The sequence below is a fragment of the Acanthochromis polyacanthus genome, chromosome 18, assembly GCF_021347895.1.
Source record: "Acanthochromis polyacanthus isolate Apoly-LR-REF ecotype Palm Island chromosome 18, KAUST_Apoly_ChrSc, whole genome shotgun sequence".
Taxonomy (NCBI): Eukaryota; Metazoa; Chordata; class Actinopteri; family Pomacentridae; genus Acanthochromis; species Acanthochromis polyacanthus.
Window position 1 is genome coordinate 22,688,612 of NC_067130.1, and position 15,164 is coordinate 22,703,775.

At 40.3% G+C, this 15,164-nt stretch overlaps 1 protein-coding gene across 1 annotated transcript in view; it reads right to left on the minus strand.

The window, feature by feature from the left end:
• Positions 1-15,164, minus strand: part of zer1 (zyg-11 related, cell cycle regulator) — a 44,090-nt gene that overhangs the window by 21,450 nt on the left and 7,476 nt on the right. The window contains exons 7-12 of the mRNA XM_022217355.2: positions 12,804-12,950; positions 12,525-12,698; positions 7,232-7,447; positions 6,643-6,684; positions 6,263-6,382; positions 5,889-6,004 (exon numbers count right to left, since the gene is read on the minus strand). Of these exons, the coding sequence (XP_022073047.1) occupies positions 5,889-6,004; positions 6,263-6,382; positions 6,643-6,684; positions 7,232-7,447; positions 12,525-12,698; positions 12,804-12,950 (815 nt within the window). The remainder of the gene's footprint in view (positions 1-5,888; positions 6,005-6,262; positions 6,383-6,642; positions 6,685-7,231; positions 7,448-12,524; positions 12,699-12,803; positions 12,951-15,164) is intronic.

The following is a 15,164-nucleotide window of genomic DNA, read 5'->3' on the forward strand; positions in this document are numbered from 1 at the left end:
CCAAGCTGACAGGGTGCCCCCCCACCCACCCAGGCCACAGGAGCCACGGGGCGGCACCCCTAGAAAGCAACCGGGGCCACCGTGTACCACACGGACCCCGAGAACAAGAGGGAGCAGCTACCGACACCCCCAGCACGCCAGAACCAACCCAGGCAGCCCGGGACAAGAGGACCAACCCGCCACCCAAGCCCCTCCCCCACCCCCTAGGTGACCGACGGCCCCACGCAGCCAGGAAGCGAGACACAGGGGCAGAGCGCCCCACCGAAGGGACGGCAACCAGCCCACCACTGGGCAGGCCAGCACCGGAGGCCGGCCAGAGGGAACCGGAGCCGGGTCCCAATGCGAGTCCAGAGGGTAAAAATGGACAGACCAGTGGGGCCCGGCGACGCCAACAGGAACGCACCCCGCATACACCTTGCACCAGCTCCTGGGCGAGCACAGCACACCCAAGGCCCCTACATCCCACGATGCGACCTGACACCCCTCCAGGACAGAGCCACCACACACCACCAGCCCGCACCACAGCCAGAGCGCCCCCCAGGACAGCCAATCCAGACCCCGCAGTCCACCAAGAGCCACTGCACCAGCCGGGACCCGTCAGGCACGCAGGAGAACCCCCACAGGCCACAACCCCCCGGCCCCGGGGACCCCCAGCCAGAGCGACACAGATGATGGTCCACCCCGCCACCCCATAGCTGTAAGGGGGCCGGATCCCACCAGTGAGGCCATAACTGTGAAACCCTCCCATTACTCCCCTATTAATATGTTTCCTGATCCCTGACGGGAAACATTATCCCTGCACCGTGAAAAGTGTAACATTAAACGTAGGGAGGCTGGGCGAGGCGTCAGCCAACCCAGACCTACCCCCAAGGTGAGTGTGTGTGGTGCATTAAAAAAAAAAAAAAAAAAAAGATTGGAGAGCAGGGGAGGCAGGCAAGAGGGTGATGAGGGAGAGATAGGGCCGTATAGCCTTGCCACCTGCCCCACCACAGAGCCCATCGCTCCCGCCCCCACCTGCCCTCGAGGCCCTAACTGTTGTGTTCACTTTCTTTTTTTTTTTTTTAATTTCTCTTGGTCCATATCAGATGTCTTACAGAAAAAAAGACTATTCTTTTGCCCCACTTCACCCCAACCCCCAACCCATCCACTCAAAAAAGAAATTAATAATATATGCATATATATACAGATACAAATACATCTACATTCATACCTACAAAAATACGTAGACGCACCTACACATACATACATACATACACATTCTTTATAATTACATAACATAATATTACCAAGAGAATAAAACAAGAAAACCAAAAAAGTAAAATAAATAAACAAATACAATAACAACTCGAAACCAAAAAAAAAATATATATAAAAACAAATAATATTTCACTTTTCACAATAGGGATGTTCGTTAATAGACTTTTAATCCTATATATATATATATATATATATATATATATATATATATATATATATATATATATATTAATTTGGATAAATCTATAGTTTGAAATAATTTGATTAATATGTTTACCTTTGTTTTTTTTTTCCCTTCCTTCTTTTCTTCCCTTTTTCCTTCCCTTTCCTTCTTCCCCCTCCCTTTTTCCTTTCTTTCCTTCTCCCCCTTTTCTTTTTCCCCTTTTTTCCTTCTCTCCCCTTCTTCCCTTTTCTCCTTCTCATTCTTTTCCCTTTCCTTCTCTTCCTTTCTTTTCTTCCGCCTTTCCCCCTTCTTCCCCTTTTCTCCCTTCTTTTCTTATTTTTGAGGATTTGAGTAAATTAACAGACACTTTTTTGTCATTTTCTTTTTAATATTGAATTAATTTAACCATTAATTTTTATCAATTACCTAATTTACTCTTCCGTTTCTTTCATTTATTTTTTAATTACTTTTGTTTTGTTTTTTGTTTTGTATTTTCAAGTGTCCGGACGTAATAATTAAAAAAAAAAAAAGTTTTGTCACAACAAATCACCTTTCACATATATAGGTCACTTCTACGACATCCCTACCTAGAAAGAGAATAGAAGCAGCAACCATCGTTTACACTATTTACCTACTTTTATAGTCTGCGCATTATAAGGAACACCAATGTCTACTGATTTTCAGTCATTCTTTGCAAAAGTATTCAAACTTGAAAGTAATGGATTCCATAGTTCTGTGAAACTTTGACCCTGACCATATTTTTCAAAAGTTAGCCTCTCCAATGGTAAGAAGTCTGAAACTTGGGCAAGAAATGTCTTAAAAATGGGAGGAGAGTGATCCTTCCAACACAGAAGTATACATTTCTTTGCAAAATATGTTATTGTAAGTAGTAATCTACATTTCTTTCTATCTAAAGGGAGGTTTTGTGTGTCATTCAACAAATAGAAATTAGGTTTAAGTTCATATGACTTCTGTAATGTATTTTTTTGTAAAGGAATGGATTGACCTCCAGAAAACTGTCAAACATTTACATTCCCAAAACATATGCAAAAATGTTCCATCTCCCGTTTTGCGTCGAGGGCAGTTTGCAGAAATGCTGTTTGATATTTTATTCATCTTTCTGGGTGATAGATATGATTTGTGGATAAATTTTAAATTAGCTTCTTTAATTTTATTACTAATAAATGGGAAATATACAGATTTGCATATGTTAGACCATGCACTTTCTTCAAAGGTCAATCCTAAATCCCTCTCCCAAATCCTTTTTAATGGTAGAAGAGATGACTGTCCTCCCACTGCGAGACAGTTATAAAACTTGCTGATTTTTCCCTTAATTGTATTGGCTGTTAATATCTGATCTTCAATTTCCAATTGTTCTGTTCTTAGTTTATTTTTCTTTATAAGTGACTGGACAATACTCCTGATTTGTAGAAATTTGAAAAAGTCTTTATTAGAAATATTAAACTCTTCTCTTAACCCTTTAAGCTTCAGTCAATTCCAGCCGTTTTCAGTACAAAAAAATCGCTAATATTCTATTTTTAAATTTAAAAAATTACGAAAAATACAGGGAATATTGGACGCACATCGCGAGGTGCATTTCCTTGAAAACGACCGATTCAGGGATTTTATACCGACTTCAGGACATGTTTTGGACAAAATAGTTTACTGGCTTGTGTTGTCTGGATGTAAAAGGTTGGATTATGGCCGTTTTTTGTGGAATCTTTTTTTCTGTGTGTAATAATGAACCCGGAAATGTGAGTCGCGTTGTGTGCGTTGAAGCCGTGTATAGAGAACGGATGGATGAATATTTGTTTTTGTCGGACAAATGTGTTTTTCTCACCCGCTGTGGTAATCACATCTGAAAGTGGTTTATACCGGCGGATTCATGAGAATCTCAGCTTTCCATCGGCGTATAGTGTTTGTATAATCGTGTTTGCAGCCGTCGGACATTCTTGAAATTCCTATGCAAATTAGTAGGTGTACCGCCGGCGGTACACCTACGACGCACTGAAGCGTAAAGGGTTAATTCACTGAATGATTTCATTTGTATATTATCTTTAAATAAGTCTTTAAATTGGTTAATACCTCGGTTTGTCCATTCACTTATATTGATGCATGTAGTTTGATTTGTTAAGTCTGGGTTTAAGTAAATAGGAGAATACATTGAAATGCATTTACTAGCACCATGTTTTTTCTGCATTCTTTCCAAGTTTGCAAAGTATTCCTAATAGTGAAGCTAAGCTGTATAGCTTTAATCTTTTCAAAATTGTTTACAAATATAAGAGAGCTCAAAGGAAATGGTTCAACAGAGTGTTTTTCTATTTGTATCCACTGGGATTCCTGTCTATCCAATACCCAAGACATTAAATTTCGTGATTGAGCTGACCAGAAGTAATGTTGGAAGTTTGGAAGATTCAGTCCTCCCAGGGATTGTGGTTTCATCAAAGTCGAAAGACTAATCCTGGGTCTTTTACCACTCCAAATAAATTTAGTAAGATATCTGTTTAATGATTTGAAAAAATTTAAGGATAGGTAACAAGGAATCATCATAAATAAAAAATTAAATCGTGGGAGAATATTCATTCTAATGACATTTATCCGCCCCAATAATGAAAGGGGAAGAGTACTCCAATTTAGGAGGTCCGACTTGACCTTATCCATGAGAAATAGATAATTTTCCCTATATAAATCATCTAGATTTGGGGTAATGTTAATGCCCAGGTATTTGAAACCCTCTGTTGTCCAATTAAAGGTACAAGATGCGAACATTTTTTCCGTTGGCGTCTGGTGAAAGAGGACAGCATTAGATTTTGAAAAATTAATTTTATAACCTGAATAATTTGAAAAATTGTTAATTGTCTTTTGCAAATGTACGATTGATTTTTCTGGATCTGTTATATACAGAAGAATATCGTCAGCGTACAAAGAAATTTTGTGTTCCTTATCGCCCACTTTTAAACCATTAATATTTATGTTATCCCTGACACCAGACGCGAGCGGTTCGATGACCATGGCAAATAACAGTGGGGACAAAGGACATCCCTGCCTCGTCCCTCTAGTTAGAGGGAGGAAGTCAGAGCAAGTACCATTGGTTAAGACAGCTGCTTTTGGGCAAGTATAAAACATTTTAAGCCATTCAGAGAAGTTATTACCCGTGTTAAATTTGTGCAATATAGAAAACAAAAAGCTCCACTCCACCCTATCAAAAGCCTTCTCTGCATCCAATGAGAGAAGCAGAGAAGGCTCTTGACGGTTGTTGATACAATTTATTACATCTAAAACTCTTCTTATATTATCCGCTGCATAGCGCCCTTTAATAAAACCGGACTGATCAGGATTGATCAGTTTAGGCAAAACAGAGTCAAGTCTTCTAGCTAATAACTTTGTAATAATTTTGTAGTCGTGATTTAGAAGACTGATTGGTCTGTACGAAGAACATTGAGCAGGATCTTTTCCACTTTTATGTATAAGACTAATATAAGCTTGGTTCATTGACTGCAGAAGTATTTTTGTGTGGCATACGTTATTTATCATATCCATAAAGATAGGTTTAATTTCCTTCCAGAACTCTTTATAAAACTCTATTGTGAAACCATCTGGGCCTGGACTTTTTTTTGAAGACATTGAATTAGTGATTAGTGATTTCAGTTGTGTTCACTTTCTATAGGGATATGTGCCTAAAAGTTGTTATTTACAGTGAGGTGTGAAAAATGTGAAGTGCACAATAAGAGGCAGTCTGGTGTGGATCTGGCCCAAGAGGACAGAGGATATCACGCCGTCCGCTAGGGTTGGCTCCAAAAAGCTTTTGCTTTTGCCCCAATTCATTTTTGGAAAAAATAAAACTTGACAGACTGATTTTCTACAGCTCGGGATTTTTTTCCCGTTAGTTTTCATGGCCAAAATGAGAGATCGGGTTGCCGATCTTAAAATAAATCAATACTGAATTTTAAATAAATCGCTAAAGTTGGCGGAGCCAGGGGGCGTGGCTATACTTGATTGACAGTTCCATTGACTGGTCCTGCCCCGAGTTGCTCTCCGGTCCAGCCTGTTTGATGACGCTTTTTACGTCACTGGCTCCAAAAAATCCAAAATGGCAACCAGACAGTAGCAAAATCCGGGCTTAATTTTCTCGGCATTGAAACCAACAGGTGACGTCACGGTCAGTTCATGCCTGGGACAGAGCAGTGGGGGAGGCAGGTAGTAAGACCACTGGTACTGATGCAGAGGGCCCCCAGAGCCAAGGGGCCAGGGAGGGCCCACACGAACCAACTGGCTCAGCCAACACAGCAACCCCTGGGAGCTGCAGATCCAGAGCAGCGCCCCGGCAGACACCATAGCCCCAACACGGGCCAGCTGCACGCAGCACCCCACCCCAGAGGGGGGACCAGGCCGCGCCACAAGGAAGCGAGGGTCACAAGCCGCCACGCCCACCCCACTGGTTTCCACTACTTGGTTTCCATTCACTAACCTGAATACAGTGATGAACTGTGGGGTGAGCAGCTGTGGCCTCAGAGCTTTGACTTCAGCAACATTTCCCAACAGACCCAACATGTTGCGGTGAAGCTCCTGCTTGTCTGGAAATTCCTGAAATAAGATCATGTCAAGAGAGCAGAGTTATATTACTCCACAATAGAAATATTGAGATCACTCCTCTAATAATCCAAAGGTGTGATCTTCAATTTGGTATACACTTCTACATTTTTTAATGACATCCGTCTATGATGTTATAAATCACATTTCATAAATCAAAGGCGTAACACTGAATGTGATACACAATACAGTATGGAACAAATGGTTTCAGGCAAGATACAACAGGTACAATATAGCTGAGTGTGCATTCACCTGTAGACACTCCAGAAAGAGACTCATGCCCCGACAATTGAGGAACATCTGACAGTTGTCAGGTGTTTCATCAGTGATGTTCCACAGGGCGCTCCAGGAAAACTCCATCACCTGGTCACACTGGGTGAAAACAAACATAATAATAATTTTGTGCAGAAACAATTACCAAACATTTGATTTGAAGAGGTAGACAAACAAGTATACTTGAATAAGGATTATATTGCATTCAAACAATGATCATATTATTCTAAATAATCTCAGGGCTGCGGTCAGTTAAAAAAGGGCCTGCTTACCGCTCAACTGTACTGATACACAAGAATTATTTCTGAAATAAAGCAATACATTTTTAAAGTAAAAGGAAGAAAATAGCCAGCACTCACCATTCTGTCCTGTAGCTTCTTCTGAATTAAATTCAGCATTGTCTGAGAATGAAAAAAAAGGGAAATTGAATTGATGACAAGAATAATCACACACAGTAGTACTACATCAAAACAAGGCTAGGGCCATCTTGTTACAAACGCAAATCTTACAAACCAGCATGACACTGTGCTTCAGTTGATAGAAGTTATTATTCTAAATGGTATTCCCACCAGTATGGGTGCTTTCAGATTTGATTTGCCAACACAGTGTGTTGCCAGACTACAGAGCTACAATGCACCAGGAAGGAGCAGTCGTTATAGTCGGCTGTGATCTGCCAATCACGTAACAGAGCAGATGCAAAGAGAGTTTTCTTCATGAAGGGGACATGGACAGCTATGGTTAGAGTGGTAGACAGTCATTATGAAATGCGCCAAGTCTGCAGTATTTTCAGCTGAAAATGGAAAGACCTATTGTGTGTGACTTTCATTAATTAGCTAATGCCAAAAGAACATGTCTCTCATAACATTCTTAGTACATGGCATGACTTCAAACAACAGCTTTTAAAAACTTCTGTCAGGAATAAAACAGTAACACTCATGTTAATGATACCTTGACAAATCCCATCTTTCCCACAGCTTCCTTGTGATGGTTGTCCACCTGGCAGACCAAAGCATTACAAAGGTGAACAGCGATTCTCTGGATAGACTCATCCTGCCGGGCTGGCTCCAGGATTTTCAGCAGCAGCTGGTTGACTCGACTGTACTGGAACTCCAGCTCCTCTGGAATGCTGAAGTTACACAAAGTCAAGCAGCAGTTCCTCTGAACCTGGTGTGGGGAAGGAGCAGGAAACACAGAAACAAGTTCACCAATTAAACATATATCAAAAAAGCCTACTACAAGATTATTGTTATTGTAAGATGTCCTTTAAATAAATAAGATAGTAAAAATTTGTTTTATCGTGCTATATTTTCTTTAGATGTAAATACAAAAAAGCGTACTCATTGTTGATATACACAGAAGGGCTGAAACGATTACTCCAGTTATTCGAGTAATTCAATTACTAAAAATCCTCGAGGCAAAATTCTCTGAATCGAGGCTTCGTTTAATCAAGTACATTCTAGACTCCAGGTCACGTAATGGTGGACCGCGGTCCGAGGCCGAACCCAGACTTCCTTCGATATAAACCTGATCCTTAAATTTGACGGGGCGCTTCTATTTTAACCGGCGGAGCTTTTCTATTGTTTAAGGGAGGAGTGCCCAACCAGTCCACGGTCTAAATGGTCGTCTAAGCTATTCGTCGGCCAACTAAAACAAGGACAGATTCAGCTGCTGCACAGCTTATGTCTCGCCTCAAATGCTTTCAGAAATATTTTCCCTGAAGTGTTTTCGAAATAAAATCTAAAGCCCAGCCGCTGTGTTTGCTAGACGCATCTGCCGAGCTGAAAGCTCGGTCACGTGAGCACATAGTGGTCCGCTGAAGCTCGAGCGCTGTCATGTGACAATGTTGTGGCCCGCTAGTGACCGTCCACTATGCGTGAGATTTTCAGATGCGGCATGTTAACATGCAGGGAAAACGCATCTAGTTGACACATACCTTCACTGCATGTTTTCTCTAAGTATTTAGGTACCGTGCCAGAATTCCGGCGTGCAGCGCCGGCGCTTGGCTCGAAAAAAAAAAGATCAGGATTACATTGCCAATCGAGTTCATCTACCAATGGAATGAGGGGAATGCAGCTTTTGCTAATATCCAGTGGCGGCTGGTGGTGAAATTTGTTGGGTGGGCTAACAAATGCATAACACCGACTAAATGGTTAACACAGCTGCAAAAGCAACATCACCTATGATACACACAGTTACATCAATTACACGTACACTATACTTGTTTAGTGTTCTACATCAACACTCTCTCACTCACTCACTCACACACACACACACACACACACCACTACAAAACTTGTTCCAACTGCAACAACTGCCCACAGATAGCCTGCTGCAACTGTCTTATTACAACTGTTTGGCGACATGTAGTGCAAAACACGCCTTCAGTACAACAGATGACCTCAGCAAAAACAAGGTGTCACAGTCCTTTAACAGGTCAACATGGGCTAACCTTATTTGAAAAGAAGCTCACATCGACGGCCGATGTGATCCCAGTCTCTTAACTTCCAGCTTTTCCTCCAAAGACATTGAGGAAAATGGACATGAAAGCAAATAATCCACCTCGTTCATGCTAACGCCCACCATAGCTTAACCTTTTCTCGTTGCGTCAAAGGCCTGTGGGCTGCCTGAAGTTGGCCCAAATGATCAGTAAATCACGGGGGCGGGACATGACACCTGTCAATCACTTACAAGAACGAAATGAATGAAAGCCACCGCTGTGTTAACTCGCTGCTATTGGTCAAAAGTCAGTGGCCTGTGGGCTGCCCGAAGTTAGCCCAAATGATCAGTAAATCACAGGGGCGGGACATGACACCTGTCAATCACTTACAAGAACGAAATGAATGAAAGCCACCGCTGTGTTAACTCGCTGCTATTGGTCAAAAGTCAGTGGCCTGTGGGCTGCCCGAAGTTAGCCCAAATGATCAGTAAATCACAGGGGCGGGACATGACACCTGTCAATCACTTACAAGAACGAAATGAATGAAAGTAGACTGTATCTGCCGGGGCTGTAAAAAAATAAGCCCATTTAGAGATATTCTGTGTTTTTCTTTTGACTTATTGGTTTTGTTGCTACCTTTGTTTTCACCTAAACTTAAAACAATCTGTTGTAAGTTATTTGAAAAATAACTTTCTCATCTTTTTTGTGTTGGCCTGGGAGGGCTTAGCCCTGTGAGCCCATTTATACCAGCCGTCCCTGCTAATATCATTAGCCAGTGGGAAGTAGAGTGGGGGCGGATCTTAGAAAGACATTGAGATCCACCTGTATTTGAGTCCATACCAGCACTCAGCGCAGTATTCTGCTATAATTTCCAACAGATAAGTTCGCAGCAGAATCCGATTACTCCATTAATCGCCAGAATAATGAATACTCCATTACTAAAATAATCGATAGCTGCAGTCCTAATATACAGAACAGTAAAATTATTCTCACATGCGCAAGATTTTGGAGCTTTACATGTTTTTGTTTAATACAACAAAACATAATAGATATTACTTTAATTCTTAAATTACTTTATTTAACTAACTATATAATTGACAAATGAAGAATTTTCGTACCTCAGCTGCAGCATCTGGTTCTCTTATTTTTTTGTATTTACTCTTTATATCATTTTGTAGAGTGTTTTTTAACGTATTATAGCAATGTAAAGTACCCATAAAACAGCGTTAAAACATTCTCTATAGAAAGCTGATGACAAAGGTGTACTGCTCTCATCAGCCATGGCTGCCTAAGACTTGAAGTCATTTCCACTTGTGTCTTAACTATCTTTCCTAAAAACCCCTTTTGCCCCTTTAGAGAAGATGCCAAGCTTCTCATATGTTGACATTAAGCAGCCATACAGTAATTCTGTCTTGAGAAAACAATAAAACATGCACCAAAATTATGATTTAAAAAAGAAGCTTTGCGGCCATAAATTAAGTATATGGGCATGCATTATCCATTTTAAAATGTGCTTCAGAACTACTGAGGTTTGACTGACTGAAGTACTGTTTTATTGCATGTGCACTGTGAGAATTTCATCATAGCCAAAATTACAGTGCAGATGTTGATACTTGAATTGGTCAACAACTGCATGAGAACAGAACAACTGTGATGAATGTTCCCTCTTAACTAATCTACAGTTGTGCTCATAAGTTTACATACTCTGGCAGAATTTATGATTTCTTGGTAATTTTTCAGAGAATATGAATGATAACACAAAAACTTTTATTTCATGCATGGTAAGTGGTTGGGTGAAGCTATTTATTATCAAACAACTGTATTTACTCTTTTTAAATACTGACAACAGAAACTACTCAAATGACCCTGATCAAAAGTTTGCATACCCCAGTTCTTAATACCGTGTATTCCCCCCTTTAACATCAATGACAGCTTGAAGTCTTTTGTGGTAGTTGTAGACGAGGGTCTTTATTTTGTCAGATGGCAAAGCTGCCTATTCTTCTTGGCAAAAAGTCTCCAGCTCCTGTAAATTCTTGGGCTGTCTAGCATGAACTACATGTTTGAGATCTCGCCAGAGTGCCTCAATGATATTGAGGTCAGGAGACTGAGATGGCCACTCCAGAACTTTTACTTTATTCTGTTGTAGCCACTGACAGGTAGACTTGGCCTTGTACTTCGGATCGTTGTCATGTTGGAACGTCCAAGTACGTCCCATGCGCAGCTTCCGGGCTGATGAGTGTAAGTCTTCCTCCAGCATTTTCTGATAACATGCTGCATTCATCTTGCCATCAATTTTTACCAAGTTTCCTGTGCCTCTGCAGCTCACACATTCCTAAAACATCAGCGATCCACCTCTGTGATTCACAGTAGGGATTGTGTACTTCTCATTATAGGCCTTGTTTACTCCTCTCCAAATGTAGTGTTTATGGTTGTGGCCAAAAAGTTCAATTTTGGTCTCATCACTCCAAATGACTTTGTTCCAGAAGTTTTGAGGCTTGTCTCTGTGCTGTTTGGCATATTGTAAGAGGGATGCTTTGTGGCATTTGCGTAGAAACGGCTTTCTTCTGGCGACTCGATCATGGAGCCCATTTTTGTTCAAGTGCCTCCTTATTGTGCATCTTGAAACAGCCACACCAGTTTTTTTCAGAGACTCCTGTATTTCAGCTGAAGTTATTTGTCGGTTTTTCTTTGCAACCCGAGCAATTTTTCTGGCAGCTGTGGCTGAAATTTTTGTTGGTCTACCTGACTGTAGTTTGGTTTCAACAGAACCCCTCAGTTTACACTTCTTAGTTAATGTTTGAACACTCTTGATAGGCATTTTCAGATTCTTGGATATCTTTTTATATCCCTTTCCTGTTTTATAAAATTCAATTACCTTTTCCCACAGATCCTTTGACAATTCTTTTGCTTTCCCCATGATTTAGAAGCCAGAAACGTCAGTGCAGCACTGGATGAAAGATGAAGGGTCTGTCAAGAGCCCAGAAACTCACTGACCTTTTTTACACACACACTGATTACAAGCAAATAGATCACAGATGAGGATGGTTACCTTTACTAGCCATTCAAACCCGTTTGTGTCAACTTGCGTGCCTGTCATCAGGCCAAACCACCAGGGTATGTAAACTTTTGATCAGGGCCATTTGGGTACTTTCTATTGTCATTATATTTTAAAAAGAATAAACACAGTTGTTTGATAATAAATAACTACAGCACAACACTAACCATGAGTGAAAGAAAGGTTTTTGTGTGATCATTCATATTCTCTGAAAAATGGCCAAGAAATCATAAATTCTGCCAGGGTAAACTTATGAGCACAACTGTAACTAGGTATGCTTATCAATCAAGTCACAGATTTAATCACATATAGTCACACATATATTGCCACGAACACTCACATTTGTTGAAAATGTAAATGACTGTTTTTGTTAAGCAAAACAATACATGCACTTATCAAAAATAGGGATCAGCTGACTATCAGATCAAATAGTCAGCGTTTTTTCAATTATTGGTATTAAGATTTTATAAAAACAATTCCAGATAAAATAAAATCAATTTAAAAATGCACTACCTTGGCTCAAATGTGTCTGCCTCTCTATCTGTAGTCACTGTGGTCTTGTGCAATGTTCTGCTGCAGCAGCATCTAATAGCCTCTTAACACCACAAATACACATCCATTCAAAATACTTTGTGTTCTTGATTACTAATAAACAGTGTATATAAAAATGTATCCATCAATCCTAATAAAAATGTTATTGTATATTACAAACACCTATCTGTTAACATAAGGCCACAGAGTACACTTACAGTGACCTCCTGGTACTGCTCCATTCCATTCAGTACCACTTGAATAACCTCCCGACGTAACCGCACACTCTGGTCACTGCGGTACTCTGTGTTGGTCAGGTAGAACAGAGCAGCGCTGCCTGTCACCTGGATGCTCTTATCATACTTATGGCACTTTAGCGCTGCTATGACAAGCTGAAACAAGGACAGAAAGTTTACAAGACATGAATGAGAAAAAGAAACAGGATGCAGATTCATAGCACATACACATAAGAGAAGGTCAACAAAATCACTTCGTACTTGCAAAGCCCGGAGCAGCTGGCTACAGTGTTGTATTCTGGCAATATCAAACAGCTGATTGATGGCTCTGTGGGCCAGCTCAGGACGAAACTCTGTGTAAGCTTCGATGGCATTCAGAACCTGGTCTTCATTTTTTGATCCAGTCACCTGAAAATTCAACAAGCAACACAGAGTTTTAATGCAGAGCTGTCCATTAATTATTTTGCATTTAGTGCTGGTGCTAGAGACGATGAAAATTTCGTAGAGCAGGCAACAAATTGTAGTGAGAAAATACCCATTACCATCTCTAAAAACAACCACAAGTTGTACACTTCCTCTTAAACAGACATGAATGCCATATGCCATTAATGTTTCAGACAGGGTAAACAAAATCCAGATCTAAATAAGAAATGTTTTCTGACAACAAAGTGGCTGAAATAACACCTCTTACGACACAAAACATCAAGACTATTTTTTTCAAAAAGACTTGATGTTTGGCAACATTCATATGTTAAATTTCAAATTAGCAGTCCAAATCTGTCAGTTTGTAAGCAGACATCACTTACTAAAATAATTCCTTTATAGAGGCTGTTGGCAATACTCTCACATACTCTGCAGCTGCAGATTCTGGCCTGGTATTTGGCCAAAATCTACATATTGAGAAACACCTGACTCTTACTCACTTTAACAGCTGAATTATTTAGATTGCTAAACATGACATTTAATAGAAAATTTGTGTTTGAATTAAATTGGAGAGATATTGATTGTATTTGTCTGATTTTGAAGGTTTCCTAGTCAGACAGAGGTCAAGCATCTGTCAGAGAAGCTGAATACGTTTATATAACAGATCATAGAATAACGGTTAAGTTCCTGCTGTTTCACAAAGCCTTCATTATGTTCAGCCTTATTTTGAACACAAAAAAGGGCTGACGGCTCCTTTCTTGTCTCCATTCCAGCTGCTTCTAAGTTTAGACACATCCTTTGCTAGACAGCAACAGCGTGAAACCGTTTTCTTTCGTCTTTACGTGAATTTTCGGACTTTTCAGCAGCGTCTTCGTCATGTCAAGAAAACTCTCCTTAGAGAAACACTTCCTGTGCTGCTGAAATGGTCACAAAATAAAAGCCCGTAGCATATAAAATACGCCTTCAAAATAAAAGATTGAAGAGAACGGTTATTTTAGCACAAGTAAAACAAAGGCTTGCCAAAATTGATTAACTGATCAACAGACATTTATAAGAGTAATTTACACGCAATTTGGTATAAATACATAACGTGCACATGCATAACACATGCCTGTACTCAGCACAAGGTAATTTTTATTACAGATTTCATCCGTCGGAAATGATACATCAACTGAGTAGCCTTGGCGGAGTACTGCGCTCTCTGAGTGCTTTTCTTGTTATATTTTGTCAAGTGCTGCACAGTGAAATGTTAATTGAAAACATAGTTTCCGCATTTACTGTGCAAGTATTTATCAGTAATACAGTTAAAATGAGAGGAAATGTGAATATTTACTTTGCAAGTCGATGTTGGTGTGTGCCCCTAAATTTTTTGCTTGCGCTCCTAAAATTTTAAGTTAGGGGCCACTGTGCTCCTCGGAAAAAAGTTAGTCTGGAGCCCTGCCTAAGCATTGTTACAAACCATGTACACCCTTTCATGGAAACAGTATTCCCTGATGGTTGCGGCCTCTTTCAGCGATAATCCACCATGCCACAAATCAAAAATGGTTCATGAATGGTTTGAGAAGCACAACAACCAGTTTGAGGTTTTGACTTGACCTCCAAATTCCCCAGATCTCAGTCCAATCAAGCATCTGTGTGATGTGCTGGACAAACAGGTCTGATCTATGGAGGCCCCACCTCACAACTTCCAGGACTTGAAGGATCTGCTGCTAACATCTTGGTGCCAGATACCACAGCACATCTTCAGGGGTTGAGTGGAGTCCATGCCTCAACAGGCCAGGGCTGTTTTGGCAGCAAAAGGGGACCAACACAATATTAGGAAGGTGGTCACAACTTAATGCCTGATCAGGGTATTTGTTCTTCAGGTATTTAATAACACAAAAACATCTGGTAAGTGGGATGAGAGGATTTTTAAAATGTTTCAGCACCAAAAGTCTAAACTTCTGACACATTAGTAATTTTCTGTTGTATTTCTTTCTACTGTATTTGACTGTAAATTTATATTTTGAATTGTTAATGTCATTTTGTAGGCCTGCTCAGTTAATTTAACAGACATGATGCTGAGTCGCACAATAAATCATGTAAAATGAAGGCTGAGCAGAGATCACCTATTACCTGTAAAATTGGCTACTCTGTCATAATTAGAATATTGTATGACAGCACACAAATGATTTGTGTCTTATAATGTTTTAATAAATC